Source organism: Tinamus guttatus, unplaced genomic scaffold (genome assembly GCF_059628265.1).
Source record: "Tinamus guttatus ecotype Peru unplaced genomic scaffold, ASM5962826v1 Tinamus_guttatus_pri_ptg000070l, whole genome shotgun sequence".
Taxonomy (NCBI): Eukaryota; Metazoa; Chordata; class Aves; order Tinamiformes; family Tinamidae; genus Tinamus; species Tinamus guttatus.
This window is the reverse complement of record NW_028288604.1, coordinates 3,484,838-3,511,296: the sequence shown is the minus strand read 5'-3', so window position 1 is coordinate 3,511,296 and position 26,459 is coordinate 3,484,838. Positions and strand designations below refer to the sequence as shown.

At 35.2% G+C, this 26,459-nt stretch overlaps 1 protein-coding gene across 5 annotated transcripts in view; it reads left to right on the top strand.

Moving 5' to 3' along the window:
• EPHA7 (EPH receptor A7) overlaps nt 1-26,459 on the top strand; it is a 152,741-nt gene that overhangs the window by 110,785 nt on the left and 15,497 nt on the right. For 3 of the 5 annotated variants that reach the window (XM_010226698.2, XM_010226693.2, XM_010226696.2), the window contains exons 6-14: nt 1,962-2,086; nt 5,541-5,709; nt 10,854-10,962; nt 11,625-11,680; nt 15,519-15,644; nt 19,922-20,107; nt 20,677-20,738; nt 21,752-21,961; nt 22,944-23,093. In XM_010226698.2, coding sequence (XP_010225000.2) covers nt 1,962-2,086; nt 5,541-5,709; nt 10,854-10,962; nt 11,625-11,680; nt 15,519-15,644; nt 19,922-20,107; nt 20,677-20,738; nt 21,752-21,961; nt 22,944-23,093 — 1,193 coding nt within the window. The remainder of the gene's footprint in view (nt 1-1,961; nt 2,087-5,540; nt 5,710-10,853; nt 10,963-11,624; nt 11,681-15,518; nt 15,645-19,921; nt 20,108-20,676; nt 20,739-21,751; nt 21,962-22,943; nt 23,094-26,459) is intronic. The other 2 variants (XM_010226694.2, XM_010226697.2) reach the window with 1 other exon arrangement.

Sequence of the window (26,459 nt, the reverse complement as noted above, 5' to 3'; positions counted from 1 at the left end):
CATGATACAGTGTTATGATTTTAGCAGTTATGCAGTCTCTGTTAGGGGCCTGCCGCTTTTATTACCTTGAATATATGACATAATAGTTCATAATTAATATTATTGTGCATGGTTTATATATTTAATTTCCATGGATTCTTGGAGCATCTAATGAAACATAAATTATACTTTAAAAATATACACAAATATATATACACAAATATATATTTTTAAAAAAGAGACAGAGCAAAAAATTCACAATTAAAATAAGATTCTTATGCTGGTTGTGCTGTGCATATCTTTGTTTTTTCAATGTGTTTTTATCCTTAATTCTACATGATGTTCATTCCAGATGTATTGTTTTGTAATTTTTAAAGTTAAATTGAGAGCAGTGGGCAGTATACATAAGAATACTAGAATAGTAATCACTCCTGTTAGACATTGAGGTGAATACTAAAAGAGAAGTTCAGCTACTTGTTGCAGCAAAGTATCCTTGTTCTGCAAAGTACTGGTGGACCTCTAATTCTAATGAACTGTGTTTTTTCAGTGGGATAAGAAGTCTTTTTTATCTAAAGATTTTACATCATTTTACATAATGAAAGCTTTCTATACAGTTCTGAAATAAGTCTGGTTTTTAGTTTTTCCCTAGAGGAAGATTTAAATTTTTCAGAATGTTTGTTCAAAGTTGTGGATTATGTACTGGAAAGAGACATAAGTAAATTTGTATCTATTTGTTGTTTTCTTTCCTGTCTATGGATTAGATCTGGATCTATGTGATTCATGTCTCTGAACCTGCTCTCTAAATAGATAAATATAAATTTTATTTTAACTGGAGGGGAATTAGGATCAAACCTTCTCTTTGTATCTTTTGCATCAGCGCCCTTGAAATTAACTGCATTATTTCCATGGAATTGAATGCGAACCAGATTAAGTTCTGCTTGGTTTCAGTCCCACAGTACTCTTTTAAACAGCTAAAGTTTTATAGAACTTCCGTGCTGCATATATATGCTGCATATACATGCAGTGCATATATTTGAAGAAACATGTGACATTGAGACTCCTTTGGAAGAACCTATCAGCAGAAAATCTGACATCCTTCCTTTTCATTAATTGTAAGATTGATCAAGGAAGATACCTTTTCAATCACTTATTTTTTTACATTATTTATTAACCTTATTGAAATGAGTCAATGGCTCTATAATTTGTGGCTATATATATATATTTATTTGTTTCAAAAATCACCTGTTTGTGGGTGACATATATTAGGAAACTCTGTGTGTACGATTGCCGGAGTGCATGGATATGTGCATCTGTGTAGGCTGAGTGGAGTAGGACAGCCACTCTTTTATTTCTTAAGAACTGCCTAGATTTTTTCAGATTTTCAAAAAATAACAAGGCCAAATACAGAATTTTGGCTGTAAAGAAGGAGTGTTGTAGAAAGGTTTGAATGAGTGAAAGGAAGATTTTTAGCCTCTAACAATGTTGTTTTCACTACTAAGGCATGCTGTAATAAATTAACTCAATGGATTATTTTTAAGCAGAATTGCAAGGAATCTTATGAAATCAAACTAAAATGTGATTTTGTTTCATACTTTAGTTATTTTTACAAGCATTTAAGAAAAAAATGCAATAAATATTTAGATTTGCAGTTTAACACAAAACTAATCTAAAAATCTACTTTCCTCATTTAATTAGAATTCATTTGCTTAATTGCCGTTCCTATCCCATAAATCCCAGTTTTGCGCTAGCTTGAACTAAGCCGATTTTTGCTGTTTGCACTGTAATTTGCTTTCTATTATAGTTTATGAACAGTAATAGGGCACTTCTTGAATATTCATTAACTGTTGAATTGTGAGCTTTGCAAAGGTGCTTTCCTGTACCTGAATGAAAGTGGCTCAGCATGGGGTGGATCTGTAATGACATGTGATTTTAGGAATCCAACGAATTTGCTTATTATTTATTGACACATCTTGTCCAAACAGCTCCCTCGCAAGTTAGCGGAGTAATGAAAGAGAGAGTGCTTCAGAGGAGCGTGGAGCTTTCCTGGCAGGAACCAGAACATCCCAATGGAGTCATTACTGAATATGAAATCAAGTATTATGAGAAAGTAAGTGCTAAAATTATCTGTAATGTACAACAATGTGCTCTCTGCTCACTAAATTGTGGAACAATATTACAGCCGTAACAGTCCTGTCATCTATCCTACCTGCTGCAATCTCTTCAAAGCCACAGTGATTTTGCTTATAATCTATTAGTCATTTCTTGCAATTATTATGGTTATCATCTGTCTCATATGTTGTACTTTGGTATGAAAATAGTGAAATGTCCTGTTGAAATCACCTTTTCTTTTTCTCTTGAATTTTCGATAATTAAATCGGACAGTGGAAATATTAACATGAGACATCATTTTTCTGTCTCTTCCACATTGATTTTAATGCTTTTTCCATTTCCTCCTGTGTCAGTATAACTCCAATCTTGAGATGAGATATCAAATAGAGCTCTTGACCACATTTGGTATTTCCTTATGATTTAGGCAGCTTTGACTTATGTCTGAAAACTTCCAAAACACTTCCTACACTTCCTACAGTTTCAGCTGATAAATATTCCTTGTTTGCCCTCTGAAAAACTCCTAGCAATGTGAGATTTATTTTTCACTTGTTCTCTCAACACAATAATGCATTGAGGGCTGCTTCTCAACAGCAAATGAAGCGATCTCTATTTTTGGTAGAGTGAAATTGCAATCTTATTGATGTCGGTCAGAGTTTTCCCATTCATTTCAGCATGTCTGGGACTTCCTTCTTGATAACTTTGAAGTATTCCATAATAATAATAAAAAAAAATCTGACAGGCATATAAGTAAATCCACATGCTACCATAAGTTGAGTGGAAGTAGGATAAAGGAAGGTTTTGCAGCTACATGTTTGTCTTGGGACCTGGAATAAGCATTGCTGCTGCGGATTGCCTGAGAAATTTGCTGCTGCATGTAAAGTATTCCTATTTTTTATGAAATAGTCTGAGATAAGAAGAAGGAAAAAATGAACAAAAATATAAAGAAATGAATATAGTCGCTCCTTTGTGTTCTCTTGTGAAAACATTTTATCTTTGAAAACAAGGTAATGATATCTCTGTATCAAAAGAGAGTAGAGTATGTCACCTACTAGATAAATTATAATAAGGTAAATTCAGACCAGATTGGAGCTAATATCAAGTGTCACATCTAATTTTCAGTACTGAATTACAAAAAACATATATATTTGTCAAAAGATCTTTATGTGATTTGGAAAGGGAATAAAATACTTATTTGTTGATCATGTGTCCCAGTTTTAAATTACTCAGTTTAACAACTCCTATGACAAAACTTACTAAATGTGTAAAGATATCCACAAATCTTTCTAAAGGACTTCTATTTTTGTCAAGTAATTTATCTTCCTTGAATATGTGCACACATACATATATATCTGAAGTCCAAGCATGAAAAAAGCTTGCGTTTTTACCAAAGGCAAAACTGTTCTCTTGGCAAAATATATATATATATATATTTATTCATTTCTATATGCATAATACTTTCCTGTCTGTTAAAATAAAATAAGCTATTTAAATAGCTGGAGGAAAATAAATGCCTAAAACACTTTTCATATATGTTGACTTTCAGAATGTGGTTTTTATTAATTTTGTCCTTATATTTGTGTTACTTTAAATAAATGGCAGAAGTTCCTTGCCAATTTCCTGTGTTTACCAAGCAAAAGAAGTGGCATTAGTCTTCTTTTGTAAAGGAAACAAAACTACCAATATTATACTTACTACAGTCAAATTAATAAAAGTGGATAAGGTCCTCCTTATAGAAATAAACACTAGCAGATAAACAGAACTTCATGCTTGTAATTCGGTAAATTTTTTACACAAATACTTAAATGTCTGACTTCCTTCCAAAATAATGTAGTTTAGCTTGAAAAGTACTCCATAAGCTTCTTGCTCAGAATTGCGGTTCAGGATGAGAGAAGTAGTTAACATTTTGTTCTGGTAGTTCAAACAAACAAACAAAAAAAAAAGGAAAAGAAAAAAGACCTAAACTCTCTTTTAGAACCAAAATCAAATCAAACATTTTTGTAGTTCCAAAATATTCTGATAAGTGTTTCTTTGCCTCTCTTTTCTGGCAAGGACAGGAACTGAAACTGCCAGAAATCTCCAAAGTAAGCCTGCCTTGTGAGATTTCTAGCTTAGGCACTTTTTCTTTATTTGATATATATTTATTTTCAATTGAAGAAATGTTGACAAGTCGGACAATTCTCATTTATGCATCAAAATCTGTACTCTGAAATTGCGCTGTGGCTTGTGCTGCTGAACCTATACTAATATTTACTGCTTGCTTACACTTGTTTCACATCTCTCAAGTGCTCCTATTCTTTCTTATATACCAACATGCATTCCACCATGGTCTTTGCTTGCAGATGATTTAAATCTTCTTAGAGAAGATATGAAAAAATATTGCTACCCAGGTGACAGGCTTGCTCACATGACAGAATAGTCAAGGCTCAGGAGAAGCCATTACTGCATCTTAGAAAAAAAAATGATATGTTGCATGGATTCAGCAGAAAGGCTTTGCTGCTACACTGAATGCAAAGGGGAAGGTTTTCCATCATTTTAAGCTGGAAAAGGCTATTGAAATCAGTTACAGATTTATCCCTTCCCTCTCTGTCCGTCTCATTAGCAGTGCCTCGTACGGCTCCTGCTCGCATTGGGACCATGTGATGCTTTCAGATGGTTGGTTAATTCATCTCTTCTGCCCTTCAGATTGGGGTTGCATACACCACTGAAAATCGACAGGGCTGCACATATCTACACTGAAGGATAATTTGGACCAGTAAATTTAATAAATAAGTAGAGCTGTTTGAATACCACAATGGTCTGTGATACAGCGTTTGTAATGTTTGAAAGTGAGTTACTACCCATTGGGTTTGTAATCCTACAGCTTCAAAATCTGGAGGGTTACATACTCAGTTTATTTCTCTGGGTTTTGCTTGGTGCCATAGAACCAAAACTTGAGAAAAGAAACAATGGGAGACAGAGAAAAGACTGAGTATTTTCACTAAGACTTAAGAATTCAAGCAATCTCTGGTCAGTGTTACGCTGGCACCTTAATAACTTTTGAAGGGTGTTGGAAGGCAACAAGGGAAAGTATTCTAACCATGACAGAACATATTTTCTTGTCACTGAACTATTTAGGCTCCTCAGTTATCCCAGGAAGGCTGTGGTCAAGCTATTTTTTCATCAGAAGTTGACAGAATGTAATCAGAAATCAAAAAACAATAATTTTATGCCTGGATGTTTTGATTGACAACAAGAGCATCCTATTTAAATTTTATGTTACTTTAAGGACTCACATTGCAGTGGCAGTACTTTGTGATAGTCCTCAGAGTGTGCCGTATTTTTTTATGCTGGGAAAAATAAAATGTTCAGCAGATTGAAATAAATTACCCGGACCAGTTGTCTGTTGCTAATCCGCAATCATGATAAAATCTGACCTGTAAATATCATTTGATATTTTGCCTTATTGTTTCCAGGATCAAAGAGAGAGGACCTATTCGACAGTGAAAACCAAGTCCACTTCAGCTTCTATCAATAACCTAAAACCAGGAACAGTGTATGTTTTCCAGATTCGTGCTTTTACCGCGGCTGGTTATGGAAATTATAGTCCCCGACTGGATGTTGCTACACTAGAAGAAGCCACAGGTAAACATTTAAGTATAAAGGCAATTACTGTTTTCAGTAGAAACAGTAGGTAAAATGAAAAAGGGAAGATTTGATTTAACTGTCCATCCAAATTCCATGTGAAAGTGGATTTTTGTTACTCTGCTTTGAAGAATGAGCTTCAATTAGTTGTTTTTTATTGTAGAACTAATAATTATCCTCTTGTAATTAGGCAGAAAAGATTTGTGACATAGCAGGTTCTTCCTCCCTAATGTCCTTGTAACACAAAGCAAATGATTTTTTTCTCTTGAATACACACTTTTTCCTCCCCACCTGAGAAGTGAATAATGGTGAGATAAGTGACTGTACTATATTCTTCAGTAGTTGAGGAGAGGGAGGAACAGATTTCAGCCCGCAAAGGCTTCTTCAGGTCAATTTTTTTTTCCTGTTTGATTTCCTAAAAAAAAAAAAAAAAAAAGTTTTGGTTATGGTGTGTGTTTTATCTGTATATCCAGCCTTAGTTATTTTTTAGTTCATTGGCTTGTTTCATCTGAGTTTGCTAAAGAAACAGAAGTCTCAAAGATGCTAAGTTTCTTTAAGGCTCATGTTGCAACCTACATGTAGAAAAATATCCTGTTAAAACCCTCATTATGGAAAAAAAATGATGTAGAAATTTGGTCAGTATGATACATCAGAGAAAGCTTACATGGCTGTGACATTGTTATCTCAGCCGTGGGATCCCATTCTGTCACATTCTGTGAGAACTTGTTCTTACTTTGATGCTAAAATGTGTCCTTATTTGTCCAAAAATCATATTGGTACTTTTTTTTTTCTTTTTCCCCCCACTGACCATGCAGTTACATACTCGCACAGTTACAGAACAATTTCCACATTTGAGGTCTTAGAAAACTCCTGGGTCACGGAGACCTGACAGCTGTGAGCTCGCTCACCCAAACTGCCTGTGTCCCTGGCAGCCTCACGGCTCTGCCACAGACCTAAAATTTAGTTATGCCGTTTTGGGTCACTTGCTTCAATTTGACCCTTCTGTCAAGGGGTCAGCCAGTTTTGAGCTGGGGATATGTAGCCTACAGGTTCAAAGGCTGCAGATGGCCAAATCTGGTCTCTGTGCTTTATCCAGATTATTTAAGGCCCGGATACGTGCTGTAATATCCTATTAATTACACTCAGGCGCTGCAGAAACGATTGGTGGACATTCTTAAGACACAGTAGGTCTTAACCTTCCTTCCACACAGAACATAAAAAGTTATTAATAATGAATAATAATACATCAGATAGTTATAATTGAAATAGTAATTACGGTAATAGGAGCAATAAAATATTAATACTAATATTATTCACTCTCTGATAATATGCTTCTCATCCATAGAATTCCACTTTACAAAGGAAGTCAGTAGCAGAATCTCCATTTTTGAAGATGCAAAACCGAGATACAGGCTGGACTAATTTCTTATTTTAAGTAGATTTTCTGGCAAACAAATGGAAAGTCTGTCACAATCTGTCATATGCTTATGGCAGTTAGCTGATATATTGTACATCGTGGTTTACCAAAATGTTTCCCAGATATTTCCTTAATTACCAGAGTATTCTTTATACACAGAATATAAGCATACCAGTAGCCACAAACATTAGCAAAGTTAATTTCTGGGGTAAACAGTTTCAACTAGACATTTCTCAGTATAAGATTAGGAAAAGTAGAATAAAGGCATCTCTGGCCATTTTATCCACCCTTTCTGTGACTCAGGTAACAAAAAACTGTATAATATAAAATAAGGATATGTTAAGCCAGTATGTACGGAGAGTTTTTCTCTTGTCACAGGCTAGCTTTGTGTTTTGACATACGCCGTAACATATCTCTGATGAAAAAAAAAAAGTGTCATGTTTTCCATTCCCCTGAAAGAATACTATAACACATCTCTTAAAGGATAAGTAAACTCTATTTTTGTATGTTTTTCAGAATTAAAATGCTGGTAAAAAAAGAAAAATCACTCTGTTAAATTATTTTATGGTTATTTGTTTTATGCAAGTAAGTTTATTTTATTTTTGGTTTTATCACATCTTACAAGCCCATTAAATTAGGGTTTTATTAACATTTTAAAGGAAGATCTTCCATGCATAATTTTTAGGCAGTATACTTCATGTGAAGTTTGCTAGAGGTGAGCAGTAAACCAGTGTTGTATTAAAGTAGTGAGGAGGCATTGGCTCCCCATTATTGCTGTGATTTCTGAAGGTAGCTTTTAAAGATACAAAAGTAATTGAAAAGTAAACAGAGAGAGTATACTCAACCATCATAGTCAGTTAGACCTGTTACCTACTAGAATTTCTCCAGGCATTTTAATTTCTTAGTATCTTTTGGTTAGTGGTCTTGACTGATTAGATTTATGTACTATGCTTAGGCTTCTGTATTGTAGTTCAAACTGTATAGCTGCCTTCCAGAGTTACAGCCATTATATTAATATTATATGTAAAATATGTTAAATACATGTTTACACACAAAAGAATTGTTGGACATCACATACGTATTTATGCAAAGATTTCCAAATTATTACTGTTCAGTTTTTCACTGATCAAAAACTAAAAATCATTGTAATTTACTTGGTGATTAGGAGAGGCAGAAGTCCCTCAGGGAAAACACATAAATCTACAGAATATCACTTAGGTGGGAATTTTCTCTTTTGATTCACCAAATTATTTCAAAAATATGTTAAATCAGTTGTAGTCAATAGATCTAAAGAAGCTTCTGCTCTTCCCACTCCCTTGCAAAAAAAATGGAAATATATGCTGTATTCTGGATATTCAACAAAGTAAGCTTCAAAAATATTTGAAAGCACCCAACTCAGAAATGCTTGTGACTTCTTTTAATCAGATTTTAAATGGATAAACAATTGTGAAGTTGTTTGTGAAATTTTGTTGGTTTTCAGCCAAGAATGGATGTATGTAAGGCATAGAGCACGAAAGAGCGTGCTGGAGGAGTAGTACAGTTTTTATAGCTAATCTACTTTTTGGAATTAGTCAAATGTGTTTGAAAATACATTCGCCATCCCTCCAACAGTGTTCATAGAAGTTGGTTTTTCACTCCTCTAAGTAGAGCATTCCCTAAAGCCTGTGTAAGGCTGGCCATGTAAAGCCAGTTGTCATGGAGCCACTCAAAATGCTTTCTGAAAGATATGAAAATCTTTTCTCTAAGACTACTCTGGCATCTTTAATTTTGCCAAACCACAGTGATTATGCCAAAAGTTAGCTTCTGAATCCCACTTAAACAAATCAACTGCCTGAGTTCAACCCGCAGAAGGAAGAAGCAGCACAGAGCGGGAACAAAAGCAGATGTCTTAGACTGCTGCCACTTAATTCTTGTAAGTCCTATCAAAACAGAGTCATAATCAGGCCTTTCCCTCACAAAGATGTAAAAATACCTAATGCATCACATCCCAGCTATCTCACCAGTTACCCGGTGTTCCATGCTCCCCACATTTTCCACAGCCCAAATTACATCCTCACTTGTTTCCAGAATGTGCCAGTTATTGGGAAAGAGCAACCCACATATGTCAACCTCTATGCATTCAACTCAGCTGCTAGACAAGGTGACGAGATCCGGTTAGTATAATTCCTGTTAGGAATAACACAAAATTGTCAGGTGGATGCCCCTTCACACACTCATCATTGCTGTAGGATAACCCATTTTTGCATAAGACACTGACCACTAATTTCTTGCAAGTTCAACAAAGAAGATACATGTAGGCCTGTTACATTCAGGTTACCTAAGTATCCCAAAAACTTACTGATACTCAAAGGTAAGCACTTTTCTGTATACTTAAGATAAAAGACAGGTATGAGTAATGAGATCCTCCTCAGCTCAGTAATGAGATCCTCCTCAGCTGCATTAGATAGAATATAGAAAAACTATAAAGTCCTTAGGAAATAAAATCCAGGGGAGAACTAAGAGGATATTTCCCTTCAGGGCAGGATATTCTGTATCTTTGTAGCATGTCAAGGTTTTTTTACATTTTTCAGGAAACCAGCTGGTACAGATCATGATGAGATAAATCATGTTGATTGGCTCACTCTCACTTCTCTCCAGAGAAGGCGAAGAAAGTGCTGTTTTGTTTGTTTGTATGGGAACCTGTGAAATCTGTAACAGAAACCTGGTTCTGTGGAATTCATAAAATCCTCATGTATACATTCCTGTTTAGTTAACATTACTGCATTAGCACTTTTTTTTTTTGCATTTCTCTTATTTCTCCCCTGCTTCCAAATGACTCACTGCCTGATATCTCCTCCCTGACTCTCAGTCTGTCAGCCAGATCCTCACTGTTACAAGTCAGTGTAGCTCCACAGAGTTCAGCAGAGCTGTGTTCATTTAATATAACCAAGTATGTGGCTGTCTTAATTAGATGATGGGCAAAAAACATGTTTAACCAACTTCAAGGTTTTTCAGGCTAAGTATTCACATACTCAGTATATACTAGTCTGACATGTATACATTTTCATATATTAATAGTATTGATGTAATTGAATATTAAGAGGAATAACGTGTGGATTTTTGCATGCAAATTCCTTGAAACATGGAAAATTTCTTGCAAATGTGGAAGCACATTTTCAATGGAAACAAATGTTAAGTAATAATATTAATCATTTACAATGATTAAAAGCAAGAGAAAAAAATACTTTAACTGTGAAATCTGTGCAAATAGGGATCGTCCAGTATGCTAATTTTAGAGGATAACATTAGGTATGGTAAATGTTTCATCTAATCTTTTTCTTATAGGTAAGATACTGTTTTATAGGGGTAAAATCAAAGTCAAATCAACAAGTTTTAGGGGTGGAGCCCTTGTGGAGCTCTTCAGGGATTATTCTCCTTCTGTCCCTTTTAATAGGGTTGAAACAGTAGGAGGGAGTAGAACTTACTGGTATAGCTTTCAGCTGCTGTCTCTTGACCAAATTAATTTCAGTATAACTTTTTATTTCCTCCAGATGATCATTAACTCATACAGCATTTGATAGAATTTCTCATATATGTCTTGCTTTAACCTCATCAATGTCTGTTTAATAGTTTCAGGCAACAGAAAAGGTAAACCAATAATCTGTAATTCATGAGCATTTATTTATCTATGGCAGTTCCTTTATACGAAATAATTTGAGCTAATCTCTGTTCCTTGCCCTTTTTGTAGCCACGGCTGTTTCCAGTGAACAGAATCCTGTTATCATTATAGCTGTGGTTGCTGTGGCGGGAACCATCATTCTGGTCTTCATGGTCTTTGGATTCATCATTGGACGAAGGTACTGCACCTCAGATAGGTGTAAGCATATCTGATCCCCTTCAGTCATAGCCTAATCTGGGATGGTAATTTGCAGAACTGGAAGGGAATGCTTAATCATGACAATATACATTTAGACCCTGTTATCAAGTATTCAGTTAGTCCCCTTGCTGTAGCAAGGCACACTTAAATCAAGATGTTCTTTTTGTCCTATGCAAATGTAGAGCAAGAAGAACCTTTAGCAGATTCTCTACCTGGGCTCCTCAAAGCTTCAGTTTCTGTTCAGTTTTTCTCACATGGAGAAGACTGACAGTTTATCTTACCAGATGTTAAATGACATTGCATTCAAGAAAAAAGGGGCACAGCAGTAAGTTTAAGAATACCCTCTGGCTTTCAAGCTCGTTAATCCTTTGTTTTATCCATAGAAGTTTTGCGAGGAAGTAGAGCTTTCTGTTCAGGACCTGCCCCAACTGGTATTTCATATAGAAGCCTTTTGATTACAACTGTTCATGATTTATTTAAAACTCTGCTGTTCAGAAATTTATAGCTTAAACTCTTAAAGGGTCCTTGGAAATTAGGTCTCAGTGCCTGAAAATCCCAGCCTGAAAAACTGATGTTGGCAGAGCTTTAGATGTGAGGAAGCAAATCATTATTTACCAGTAAAACTGGCCTCTTTCTTTTCAGGCATTGTGGCTATAGCAAAGCTGATCAAGAAGGGGATGAAGAACTTTACTTTCATTGTAAGTGTTTTGCCTTTTTCCCCCCCCCTTTCAGGAATTCCCAATTCAATTCTAAGAGATTGGTATTGGCCATAGCATAAACGATAGTAAAACAACATTCCATGAAACAAAAAGCCATAAAAAATGAACACATTGTGTAAATAGCAAGCAAGGAGTTTAAAATTATAAAAATATGACATACACAAAAATAATGCACATTAAAATCAAGATTGCTCGCACTTGGAGATTTATTTCTGGCATCTGTATCATATATTGTTATTCTTATTTTACATTTCTTTTGGTTGCTTTTGAATACATGTTTCGCACCTTCTCAGTGATTCTTCTGAGATGCAGTAATTGAAAGATCCTTGGCTACATAAGATGTTTACCTTAGGCAAACTTTGGATTTAAAAAGTGAGGGTCATTATGACACCCTAGGAATGAAGGTATTCTGCTCAAAAGCTGTTCTCCGCAATCGTGAATACCATACTTTTCACATTTACAGAATATGTTATTCTTGAAAAAATAGAACACTTACTTAATATGAAAAGAAATCTGAGGTATTTAATTACAATTTTCAGTTCTAGAATCTGTTGCCTAACAGCAAGGAGTAGCCCTTTAAAAAAAAAAAAAATAGTTACTATCTGAGATTATGTTAGAATCCCAAGAACGTTTAGTAAAATAAATCTGTCTTGCATGAATCACAATTGAAAATTTAAGGGGAGAGAAGGAGTTTTGCACCAAGAAAGAATAAATAGCTAGATGTTTACAGAAAATAGAAGGTTTTTTTTTTTAAATGTTCCTCATTTCAGTTGTAATGTCATTTTGAGATGAAAAATTAGAAATATTGTAAATTGTTTTAGAAATTGAAATATTGAGGAAATAAGTAGAACTGCTTGCAAACATTTTTTGGATGTTGAAAATTGCAAATTCAAAAATTAGAATTAAATCGAATACAAATTCTGACAAACAGCAATGCATACCTGATAACTCAGTACATACTATCTTGTTTTTAGTCTTCGTCTATCTGTAATTGCAGATGTAGTTTAAATATATCAGAATTTTTATGACATTAATAAAGTTTATCTTATTTTATATTTGTTAAAAACATAAACTATCGTCAGGATGTAATATTACATAAAGAGTAAAGTAGCTACTAAATGAGAACTTCTGGCATTTTCTAATGTGCATCTCTCTAAACTAGTAATTCAAGACAAAGCTCCATTCAAAATCAGATTAAGTTTTCTGTTTCACCTTTCTGCCCTGGCGAAACCAGTTGAGCTTGAATTTGTTCATGCTGCTTGGATTTGGGCGTGTTGCTACTTAAATCATTTCTTTTAAATGCAGACAGTATTAAACTAAGTAGTGATGTCATTGCAGCTTTAGTCAATCAATATATGAGCCATACAAAGAAGGTGGAAAATAATAATGGAATAAGAGTTATTTATCATGTCACTTGCAATTCAGTTGTTTGTAAAGAATTCATCAAAAATCTGATTTTACTTAAATGTTGCTATTCTGAGAGCAGTGGATTTGAAATTTGCCTCTCGTAGATGCATTATAAGCTTTTCACATCTTCAGAAGAGCTATTGCTTTCACTTTTTAAAATCCCCATTATGGCCTTGAAGAAAAAGATTGATCGTGTATTCTTGCACTTAAGTATATAAGCAAAAGGAAGAGACTTACTGGATAATTCTTTCCCCCATCAATTATCTGGGAACACTTTTGTTTCAGTGAAGGCATTAATATGAAAATATTAACATGAAAGCTGCTACTTAATGTTTAGCAGCTGATCCAGAAATGCTGAGTCTTTATAAGCATTTATTTCTTCTACTTTGCTTTCTTTTAAGAAATCTGGTTATGAACAGTTAATACACAGTTAATAATCAGAACAGTTAATACACATAACCTTTTTTAAAAAAAAGCTGGTACCAAATACCAAAGAAGTCAGTTCTTATTGAGGCATTTTTTTCATCATCTGTTGATTGAAATTTTAGTATTTATTTTTATTTGATAAACATATACAGAACGAGATGAAATACAGTGCTGTGGACACCATTTGTGTGTCATGTATGTCTTAACATCTGTAAGAACATTTCGTGTATGCTGAGGCACCAGATTAGATTTTCTTACAAGTAACGATTTAACCAGGTTTTATAGCACTGAATTTAATAGAATATCATATCTTCTATTTCAAACCCCCTCAACTGTCCATGGCCCCAAGAGCTACGTTAATAAATACAATGGAGGACTTTAGTCAAGCAGTTCTAATTTACATTTTATTTCCTCCTACCATTTTCTTCTCACAATGTCTTCGATTCCATGCCAGGACTGTTTCACGTTGGTATGCCAAGATAGCTTTGCCCTGTCAAAATGTTTTATGACAGCTTGAATAAAGAACCATCAGACACCCATTTGAGATTCACAAGGTTACATCCAATCCAGGGCCCTTATCACAGACACAAGAGGATGGCTCATTCTCTATTTCCCTGCCTGAAAGCACCGTAATAGGAGATTAACCTGTTTTTTTGTTGTTGTTGGTTTTTTTTTTTTTCTTCTTCTTCTCTGAACCATTATGATTTAAATAAATAAACACTTATCACTTGCAATATCTGAAGCATTATCAGTACAATTAGAACATATTTGTAAATATGTAACACAGCAGACAGTAATATCTGGGCAAAATCATAAATAATTTTTTGTGGATATAATTTCATTTGATTTCTCAATTTATTATTGTCAGTAATACTATCTGAAAAATAAATACATGGTTACTAAACCACTTTTCAATATCTTTTCAATATCTTTTACAATATAAAAATTTATGTCCAATGGATTACAAAGTATTCTATTATTTTTAAGGTTTACTCTTGCCTTGATCCAGATTTTGTATTTGAGTACATCAATTAGCACAGAATTCTTGCTTTTCTCTTTTTTATATTGAGATTTATTTCCCTGATTTAATTAAAACCTAGGACTATAATGTGAGCCAGATTTATTTCAAAAAAAAAAAAGTTTGATTTTAATAGATTTTTAGGATTTCTCTACTTTCACTAGTTCTGATCTAGATGGGTTAATACTTTCACTGAATCAGTAGCAAACTAAGGGGAATACTATATGCCGGCCAGAGATCTATGGTACACCAAGAATTACATGGGAAAAAGAGAGCAGAATTCAAAGTTCTGTGTGTTACTCACTCAGGTGCTTGAGCAAGGCAATAATTGCCTCATAAAGTCCATTATCCATTCCTCTGCCTTTACCAATTGACTACAAGTATCTGTCATGTTTATAATCTAGTATAAGAGATGTACTTAGGAGCATAAATTCTAAGAAAGAGCTTTGACTAGTTTAGTTTTACTATTGCTACAGTCCGTAAATAATATTGCATTCAATAGTTTAAGCAAAATGAAATAGGTAGAGGAGCTCTTCAAATCGCTCTCAATGATGAGGATAATGTAAAGAAATACTGTTTGCACAAGCAGGGAAAGGATGATGTGGTCTTACACAGGAAAGAAGGTTGCACCTCCCCTACTGCTCTCAGAGTTCCCCCCTGCTTTGTTTTTACTCCCGCTCAACGCTGCATTTCATCTATCAAACATTGTTTAATATTTATTGCATTTTCCACATTGAGGTGGAGGTGGCGATGGTAGCGTTAGCCGTGTGCAGGGATGGGACTGTGCGTTTCTGTGGGCATGCTTACAGGCGATGCCTGCAAGGAGGGTTAAAGCTGTTGCAATTCGGGCTGTGTGGAAGCAGGCTCACTCTTCCCAAGGAGCACTCTGCCTGATGAAAATCCCGGGCTGGCTGCACGAGAAGTGCCTTTGCTTCATCACAGTCATGCTTTCTTACATCATTACAGTTAAATTTCCAGGCACCAAAACCTACATTGACCCTGAAACCTACGAGGACCCAAATAGAGCCGTCCATCAATTCGCCAAGGAGCTGGATGCCTCCTGTATTAAAATTGAGCGGGTGATTGGTGCAGGTAAGGCTGCCGTGGCTTCCTTATTCATCTGTTCCATTTAGCCAGGATCGAAACTCATACATCATAATGACAGGCAAATAATTATACCTCAGGTATAGAAGAACTTTTTGCATTTACCAGAGTGGTTAAGAGCAATGAAGCTGTGCTCGCTTCTGAAATGCGAAAAGCAAACAGACTAACAGGAAGAAAAAAAAAAAAAAAAAGAGGAGACTTGCTTGGCATTGAAATGCTGTCGGTTTCTAATATGGTATCTGTTTTTAGAATGTAAAACAGCTAATTAGAAAAGGAATTTTACTGCCTGTTATTTATTGTCAGAGCACAGGGTTTAGGTGCCAGTGCAAATTCTGCTCATCGTCCTTGTTTTAGGACAATTCTTTGGCCTCTGAATTTTTCCCTCGTGTGAGTAAGGCTGCAGCACGATATCTTATATGGAGACTATGAAGGTCTTGTTTCTTGTATAACAAAATCTTCCCTAAGGCTATTTTTTTCCTCCTTCTGTTTTTCTTTTTGATATTTTATGAATACAAAAAGTTATTGTTTTACTTCTCATGACTGATTGTAATTGCACCAGCATTACATTGCTTTTCTTCCTCTTGAACTGTCTACCACCTACTTAAGCCATGGTGTTCATGCTCTTAAAAAGGCAGTTTCATTTGTTTGCATTAATAAGATATGTGACATTTTTATTGCACTACCCGATGTAGTGAAATTAAGTTTCTGTGGGGAAGAAAAATATCAAATACTTTGGATTCCTGGAGGAAATGTTCTTTTGCTTTCCTGTTGTTTTACAAAAGTATTAGTAGAATACTTTTAAAATCACCCTGTAGTTTGGTATGCACTGTAAATTACACACTGCACTATTGCTTAAAAAGAGAAGGAATATCTCTAAAATAGTCAAGTGTAAGCTGTAGAAAAATCCTTTACGCTTAGAATTCATCATGCCTCTTTAATCTCACTCATGTTGAATCATGTCTTAATCGACGAGCAGTACCATTGAAATTAATGTTGCTTATTAGTTGAGATGAGTAAGGGTGTAAGAATCCAGCTCCTTATGCCTAGTCATGTTTCTGGTGCTAAAATGGCAACATCTCTTCTAATAAATACAGCTCACAAGATTTAAATTCCACATTACCATAGAAAAATTACTGAACTTTGTATTTGCTTTCAGTTGAAAAGCTATCAGCATAGAAACAGTTCAGAGCACAAAGATATATTCAGTTGGACTTTGCCTATCCATTGAGCAAAATGCTGAAAATGCTTCAATTGCAAAGAGGATATAGTTTAAGATAGAAATATTCTCTCTGTTATGACAGAGTAAATCCAGCATATTAATTTTATTGACTACAGCTGATTTTTTTTCTGGATTTTCATGAGTATAAAAATAGCAGAAAACTAAAGCAGAGGTACATCACTACTTGGTGAAAGCATACTGTGTATTTGGTTTAGCTATAACGTTACCTTGTTGATGTAGATAGCCAGGAAAAGTTAAGTGAAAGGTAATCCAGGTACAACAGAATTTAAAAGACTGAAAAAAGCATCTGAACCACATACATCAAAGAAGAATATAGAATTTTTTACTAGTGACAGCATAAGTCACTTGGCAGAGTCTCAATAAGCCTCAACAGTGCTGGCCACATCAAGTTTGGAGTAGTGCTATGTCTCTCTCAGATAAGCAGAGTGCAAGTATGTTTGTGCTCAATTTGTGTGATGGATATGTGCTTTCCTTGACAACAGTTTCATTACCATCCTGCTGATGCCACCTGTCAGACAGAGAATTTAGTGTCTACTATGCTGAGCCCTTGCTCACCACAGACCTTTGGTTCTAGCTTCTTCCTTGGAGACATGCTGAGCTAGTGGTGTCTCTGTGGCTGTGCATTGCTTCTGCTCTTGTTGCCATATTTTCTGTATCCTCTTTGGGCATCATTTCATCTAAATATACTATTTTGTTGCGAGTAAAAATGTATTCTTATAGCTCAGTGGCCAGCATCCTGGCCCGAAGTATATAACATATACATTGAAGTTTCTGCTTTGCCTGAATGCATTTGATCTCCTTTTGGAAATGAATCAAAATCAAACTGTAGAAAGCTGCAAAGTAGTTAAGCCGTAGTGTCTTCCATGCCAAGAACTCTAATTACCTGGCTAGAAAGTATCATACACACACATGCACGTACTCACGTCTTGTTTTCAGTGCAGGATAAAAACAATTTTGGAAGATTTGCAATAGAAAATTGTTATCCTTTAGTTATCACAGCTATTGTATGTGAGTCATGTGTATGAGTGGCGAATTCATTAATAGTTGTCCGTATTGCTAATGAAGTGCAGGAGGGAGTTTAAGCTACCGAGCTATTACCTCACACATCCTGAACTGATTCCACCGAAAGGCATAAGCAGACCAGCAGCAAATTATGTATGTCCCTGCCTTGTACAATTCATAGTCAACAGTTTTATAAGACCATATTTCCAATGTTTGAAGATAATGTAGCCTTGTGCAACCCCTGTGAAGACAGAAACAACTTACTCTTGCATCTGATTAGTTCAGGTAAAACACTGTGTATATGGAGGCAGTTGGAGCTGTCTTACCTGACTAGCTCAGAATGAGGAGAGGGATTGGACTGTGTGTGCACTCATGTCCTATGAGAGTCATAAAACCTGCCCAGATGAGTGAGGATTTGCACAAACTAAGGTGGAAGTATTAAGGTCTGGCCAAAATTCTAGTCTTGAAAAGTTATTTGATTTTTTGTTCTGGGCTGGAGGAAGTGTGATCTGAGAAGCTGAGAGCAGGCAATGCTTTCTTCCATCTCTGAACTCTGCTGTCGTGTGTAACAGTAAAACAGTCTTGAAATGGTGACGGTATCTTAAACAAGATTTCTCAGAACTCATATGCTAGAATACTTTAACATCTACCTGTTTGGGCCATTAAGCTATTTCTAGGCATCATTCTCTCTCTACTGCCAGCTAGACTCTCTTCCCAGTGCATGTATGTTCACGTAAGCCCTGATTCCGCCAGATTTCTCGGGACCTCAGGCTATATCCTGAGGGGATTCTTTAATCAAATACTCTGTATCAATCTTTTCTATCTTAATGTAGTTTTTGGGTTTTTTTATTTTATGTTTTTTTAATACTCATCCTGAAACAAAGCTTGAATGTAGATGTGTCTGCATACTTGACAATTAGCTTAGTGTTAAGGCACTCTGAAGGTATATAGGAAATGAGATAAATTCTCAGACTCCCACTTGATTTTATTTGGAGAAGAGGTCACCTTGTATTTTATGTGCTTTCTATGAATTTACCAGCTACTCTATTATTAAATATTCTGTGATGAGTCTTGGTCTTTTTGAATATATAGTTCTCTTTTATCAGTGTAAAATATGTTACTAACTCATTCTTGTGTACATCCCAAAAGATTTTTCCTCCCGGCTACAGAACAGGGGGGTCCTTCTTTCTCTGTTCTGACACTACTGCAAGACAAGGAACAATCCTTAAATCTTTTACCATCTTAAACTCAAAACAGTGAGATATAGCCATTCAGATTCACATCTCATATTCTTTTTTTTTTTTCTAATATCTGATGGAATCCATTTACTCTTCTCCCAGATTAGCATTATTGAGGCTTTTGAGATATTCTTGCTGTCTATTTGGCCATTTTTCTTCTCGTTCTCCTCCAAGTTTCAATTGCCTCTTCATCTGGAAGCCTTTGACAAAACCCCAGCATTTGGTTATGTTTGTTTAATTTAACAAAATTATTATGTCACACCTTTCTTTTTATAATTTGCAAAATAAATCATCCTGTTTGAAGGTAGTAATGTAGTGCTTCATTTAACACCATAACAGTGTTAAATTAAAAGCAACTCTAAAAGAAGTGCCTTTCATAAGGAAAAAAAAATGGAACTGAAGATAGCAAAGAAACCGTGTAGAACAAAATGGTATTTTCACTCAGTAATAGTATCAGTTTTTCTGTAATAGTATTTTCTTATGAAATCCACTTCACTTTTGCTTTCTACTTTTGGAAAAAAATATAACAAATAGCTAGCAAATCTTTTGCAAAGATTCAAATAATATTCTTATAAATTTATTTAACATGATGCTTCTGCTTCGCAAGCTACACAGTCAGCAAGTCACTTACAGTAAGTGTCTGTGTTTTCTAAAGTAATCCAATTCAAACAGAAACTTTCATCAAGTAAATGTAAACATATACGTGGGCAGCTGGTTGAATGAAGGCCTGAGAGGCTAGTGATACGATAGGCAGTGCAATTCAGCGTTGTTCTACCTCATTTTAGGAGAGTTTGGCGAAGTGTGCAGTGGGCGTCTGAAGCTTCCCGGCAAGAGAGATGTGGCAGTAGCCATAAAAACCCTGAAAGTTGGCTACACGGAAAAGCAGAGGCGAGATTTCCTGTGTGAAGCAAGCATCATGGGGCAGTTTGACCACCCCAACGTGGTTCATTTAGAAGGGGTTGTTACCAGAGGTAAGCAGGGCCTTGATCTGTCAGTCAAATAATAACCTAATGGCAGAAATTACTTTAGTTTATCCATGGTCAAGGATTCAAATTATAAACAGGCTGCACGCTCTTAATGGATTTTCTCCTGATGTGGAACTAACTGAAACAATACTTACGTTATGCCAAAACCTGAGGAAAAAATTAAGATGTATGCATGATTAAAAGAATAAATACTTTGAAACATATATATATATTTCTAGTTTCATTTAGCCTCAAAGACCATTCCGGGAGATAAGGTTTCTTATGTCCTTTCATATTATCTAAAGTGTCATTATTCCAGAGTCCTGTTCACACAGCAGTAGTCAGGAGAACACACTGACATTTTGATTTGTATGGTTTAATTTTCTGAATCATGACCATGTTCCATGCAGACATTTAAGACCTTATTAGAGCTCACTAACAGTGCTGGAGGCTTCAAAAATGCTCATGTCTCAACAATTCAGCCCTTCAAAGAAATTACATATGTTTTATCAAAAAAAAAGGCACTCAATTTACATTAAAGTTTCTCATGCAAAATGTACCTTATTTTCTTTTAGGGAAACCAGTCATGATTGTAATAGAATACATGGAGAATGGGGCACTTGATGCGTTTCTTAGGGTGAGTATAAAAAAAAATACATATTCTTTATATTCTTTTTTAAAGTGATTATATGTGTATATGTGCATTTATATACATATATATAAAATATATAATTTAAAATATGTACTTATATATGTGTGTGTTAATAGCATGTGTATACACATGCTATTAATTTCATGTAATAAAAGTACTTTTCAGGATGAAATGGAACCTAACAAATACTAGCAAATCTCTAAATTATTTCAGCAAAATTACATCTGAAATGTAGAAGACCAGACAGGATCACATTAAAACAGTCTAGGGAATTGAGAGATTTAATGTAGTACAGAAACAGCGGATTTTCACTAGCAATACCTCAAGCTCCAGCTTCTGCCTTTTTGGAGTAGTCTTTCTTTCTCTTTTTTTTTTTTTTTTTTTCACTTCCTTCCTCCCTTCAATCACTACCCAAGAATCCCTATATGATTTTTCAAATAAAAAGCAGGGGAATGTTGCAGAGGAGAGGAAACAGAAACGCAAGTTCACAACTACTTAGTATTTGTTCAGTGCATGTTCTGAGCTGCCCTGCAATCTCTTTACTAGTGTGTGCAAGAATGAAAATGTGAAATGACTTATAAAGCCTGCACAGACAGCAGAAAGATTAACACAAGATAAATACAAAAAATGAATAAAATTATCAGTACTTAAGATGCACAAAGGAGCTCATTTCCTAGATGCATGTGATTTATTATTTTAAGAGTTGAAGACGGGTACACAGGTAAACTCTCTCAGAAGAGGATTTAACTGTAAGTTAACCAGAATTAAATGGTGGTTAGTAAATTCTCTTAGAATACATAAACTCCTGATGCTTTTCTTAACTGGATGCACTGCTTTATGTTTGAAACAACTAAAACCATGTTTGAAGTGAGTTTCACTGCCCCAGAATGAATTGCCGTATAGATAGCAAGTAACTAAAAAGCTAAAGTTGTGAAACAAATTTTTATTTCTCTTCTCAACTATACTAACTAGAATTGCTTCTCCTTTCTTCCCTCCAGAAACATGATGGGCAATTTACAGTCATTCAGCTGGTGGGCATGTTGAGAGGAATTGCTGCTGGAATGAGATATTTGGCCGATATGGGATATGTACACAGGGATCTTGCTGCACGCAATATTCTTGTCAACAGCAACCTTGTTTGCAAAGTGTCAGACTTTGGCCTTTCCAGAGTTATAGAAGATGATCCAGAGGCCGTATATACTACTACCGTAAGAGAAATTGATATTTTAGAATGCTTTTGAGATGTCACTATTAAGAGAAGCATATCTTCTGGAGAATACAGATAAGAGAAACACACTAATTTATTGAGAAATGCTAACCATTTAAAAGGAAAAGAGTCTCTGCAGAAAACTGGCTCAATATCATTTGATATTTTTGTAAGAGCATCAATTTTTATTTGGTTAAGTCCTAAAAAGTTTTCACAGCATCTAACCTAATAGGAGTCAAATAAAATATTTTTAGAGTATTACCATTTATCAAATTAGATTTTATCTCACCAAAACGTTGACTAGCTGGAGGCTAGGCTATGACAAAGCTCAGCTTCTGTATTTTCTCTTGGTTTGGGTGGGAATCTTTTTTACAATAACTATTCATCGAGCACACTGTGCTCTATTTTTCTGTTGAGCCAACTCTGCTTTCCCACCCTGGGGCCCTGCTGTATCTATTTTCTCATGCTGAGGAAAGGAGGGGCCCTGGAATCTGTCCCAACAGGCACAGGGATGTGGGAATCTGCATCCGCATTCACAGCTGTCATTTCTACCAGTGGGCTCTAAGGAGGATCACAGTTTTAAGATGTCAAAGTGAGATTATGAAGTAGCTGTATGATGCATCATTGGGATTTGTATGTAGAGGATGAGATGCCCCTCACCCAGTTTCAGCCAGGCAAGAGTCAAGTGTCTACTCCAAATTAGACATCTAAACAGTCCTCAAAGTGGACTTTGAAGAGAGAAGCATTTCCAGAGAGAAGCATTTCCAGAGAGAAATATGTCCAGCTCATCTTAGGCAGGTGTCTATGCTTCTACAGTGCAAGTGTTTAAGAGCCTAATTTTTCTTAGATTCTTTTGGAATTCTACAATTAGCCAATGACAGCAAATGATAGAAGTACAGGTTTCAATGCTGATGGAAATAATTAAGGAAAATGCCATAGGGATTTTGTGAGGAAAAGTACTTCTCTTCCTTTTTCTTTAACAGGGTGGCAAAATTCCGGTGAGATGGACAGCTCCGGAAGCCATCCAGTATCGCAAATTTACATCAGCCAGCGACGTGTGGAGTTACGGAATAGTTATGTGGGAAGTAATGTCTTACGGAGAACGGCCTTACTGGGACATGTCAAATCAAGATGTAGGTTATATATTGTCCATTTGTGTCTTAAAAAAAAGGAAACTTCACATCTAACACATCTGTAATGAATACACTTAAACTTCACTACAGAAGTACAAAATATTCTTTAAAAAACAAGATTTCTCAAAATAATGTTCAGTTCTCACAAAATGAAAAATTATAGATATTTCAGCTTTCGCCTAAATCTCTAAATCATTTCTATGGCATGTGGATATTGCATAACGTAAAACTGGATTTCAAAAATAATGATATATACTTTTTATTTATTTTACTTAAGCATACAAGGAATTAGGGTTTTTTTCCATTTAAAAAAACAAAATTCTGAGGTTCCTGACCTCAGAGTAATAATTATTCGGTTGGAAAAAAAGTTGGGAAAAGTCTGAGTGTCAGTTAATGACCTACTTTGGCTTTCTCGAGTTAATTTTGCTGATTTAACAATATTCTTGCTTACAAAAAATATGACCTAGAGCAACAGGTCATCAGTAATAGAACAGATGGGTGTTAATCTTGATTTCTGCCAAAAGTATCTATTAATATAGAATATGTACAGGAAAAAAAACTATGCAGGTGAGAAGGATGTCAGAAAGATTCTCATTTAAAGTTCCTCAGATCGGGGACTTGAGGTTTTTTTTTTTTTTTTTTTTTTTTTTGAATGATCAGCATCAAAGTTTAAAAAAAATATAAAAGTGTAAGTGATGAGTCAGTTTGGCACAGTGCAAAGTTGTTAATATTTGACAGGTCTCAGTGTCAAAGATTTCATGGACTGTCAAAAAATGGGCAAACAAGTCCTTGGGGCAGAGAAAGAGAAATATTTACATTCCCTAGACACCCAGTAGAGTTTCATTTCTTTTGACACCTTCCTTCTGTACTAGATTCAAACATAAAAGAAGTCTGACAGGAATATAAGAGACCTCAAAGGCAAACCTTACCTTTCATTCAAGGAACAACAGGGAAAAAAAAGTTTTAAGTGGGGGGAGAAATTCCATTCCGTTATCTCTATGATTCTTTTTAGATTTTAAACAGCATTTCCTGTCTATTGAAAACCGCGAGTCAAGCACATGAATTAACCTTTTTCATAAAAGAGCTAATTGCAACTTCTTGCTGTTTCATTTATTTTTAGCATTTTGCATTATAATCTTAACTAATGCATGGATGCAATTCCTTGCTAAAATACTTTAAAATATTCTTATATGCTGTGATATGCAAGTGTGTCCTGAAATATACCTTCCAGAATGTACACATCCTGAAACGATGGGCAAATATATTAGGCAGAAATTTACAATCATCTTATGATTAGTTATTTATTCTCTGCAGTGATCAATGGGAGTAATTAGCTGGAAGCAAAAATGCTAAATGTGTCTCTTCTAATTTTGCGTACACACTGAGACAGTCTATATATCTTAAGTGCATCATTTTGCTAAATATGAATGTGAGTATAGACATGGACTAGATAAGATCTTCTTAAAAAATTGTGTTTCTCTATTTGCTGTTTAGGATGGCATTTCTTTAATCCCTCTCCTTTTAAATTGCTGTTCTTCCTTTATATTGCTATAGATAAAGGATATATAATTACGTTGCAACACAGTCATCTCTCTTTAAGCAAAAGCCCTCTTTTAGCAAATGCATGGGCTGGGGCATGCCAAAAGAGCACTCATCCCACAAGCTCTTCCGAGGAGGTGGGCTGATAAATAACCCATCTGACTAAGCATCCAGTCGCTTAAACCTTGCTGACAACAGGAACATTCAAACTGCTGCACTTAACCCTGTTGTTCTTTCAAAGTTCTTATATTTGCTAATCCTAACTCTCATTTGATTACTGACCCTAATGCGGATTAGTTTTCAGAAAAGGGTAAGAGCTTGACCTCGTAGGTTTTTTTCTTTGCTCTTGGATTACTGTTTATTGTTGTTATTATTTATTCTTATTCTTATTCCTATTACTACATATCCAGAAGCAATGTGATACAGCAAAGAAAACATTATATTGTCCACTTATAGATATGATAAGTTAACTCCTTTCATATTTTCAAATTTCATCTTTCATATTTGTTTCATTCAGAATATACAGCACTGAAGCTGATTAATTACCTTAATTCCTGCTGTTCTTCAGGTTTCTCTCCAGAACAAAGAGAACGCAAAAAAGTTCATGATCCTCTCATTTCTATTTTCACCATGCATTATACTTTTGAATATAGCCTGATCTAGTTTGTTTATCAGTTCTAAGTCCCTTGAATAATTTGGTGATATGTTGCTGTTGGTGATGTCTAAGATGCTTTTTTCATTTTCCATTGTCTGTCTTTGGGATACTGACCTGTGCTTCATTTGTAGTGGGTCAGATGTAATGTGCAATGATGAGTTTAATACTGTGCTTTTTCTAGATTAGCTTCTGTCAGAAATTTCTGAATGTATTTTCCAAAAGACAAACAGTGGCATATTTTTCACTTTTATCCACTGCTACTTTTAAGTGTGATTTTTGTTTTCTTTTTCCCTGTCTTAATACTAGTCTAAAAGATAAAAGATTTTACTTTTAATGTTTAATGTTTTCTCTCATACAAAATATTTTTCTTCCAAATTCACTGTTCTCCTGTAGCCACCATCTCTCCTCACTCCATCTGACAGACAACTTCACTATCTCTAAAAGGTCACCACGCTCTTTCTTCAAAGTGCAGTTAGTGCAGGAATAGAGTTCTTTCTCCCTCATTTTTGTGTGGTAGAAAAGCACTGAACACATAGAAAACTGAGGCCTGGAAAGATGAGACAACTCTCTGAGGTCAAGCTCATATTCTGTGACAGAAGCCTGGAATATGTGCCATGTCATTGGGATATGCTTCCTTGCTTCTTTGTTTTCTTTTTTTTTTTTTAACAAAACTTTGTTTCTGCAGAAGGTTTTGATACAACCATGGATTTCTTCACCCAGCTTTTTGAAGGTCATTTTGTATTCTTTGCAGTTCTCTTCACTTTGCAGTTCACTGCTTTTGCACTTTTGTCACAGAACCTATGGAATATTTTGTATCTGAAGTTATTATTTTCACTAAACCCTGGATATTCACCAACTTTTTGTTAAGTCACACCAGATATGTTTCCTAGGGCCAAGCCAAGTACAGCTTCAGATCTTGCTTTCTGTACAGACCAAGAGAAAAACCAATCCTATGGACCTTCAGGAGCAAGCACCCTTCCTTAGCAATTCTAATATTGTTATGTCTGTCAGTGTCAGTATACTTCAAATCCCTCATGAACAATGTTTTAGCCCTTTTTTCACAAGCTTTTCTTATCTGCATTGGTTCATGATGTGCTTTCTTATCCTGCCCTCCAGGTTTACAGCAGTTTTCTGTGATTTTACAATCATTTGCCATTTCTATTTTTCACTTA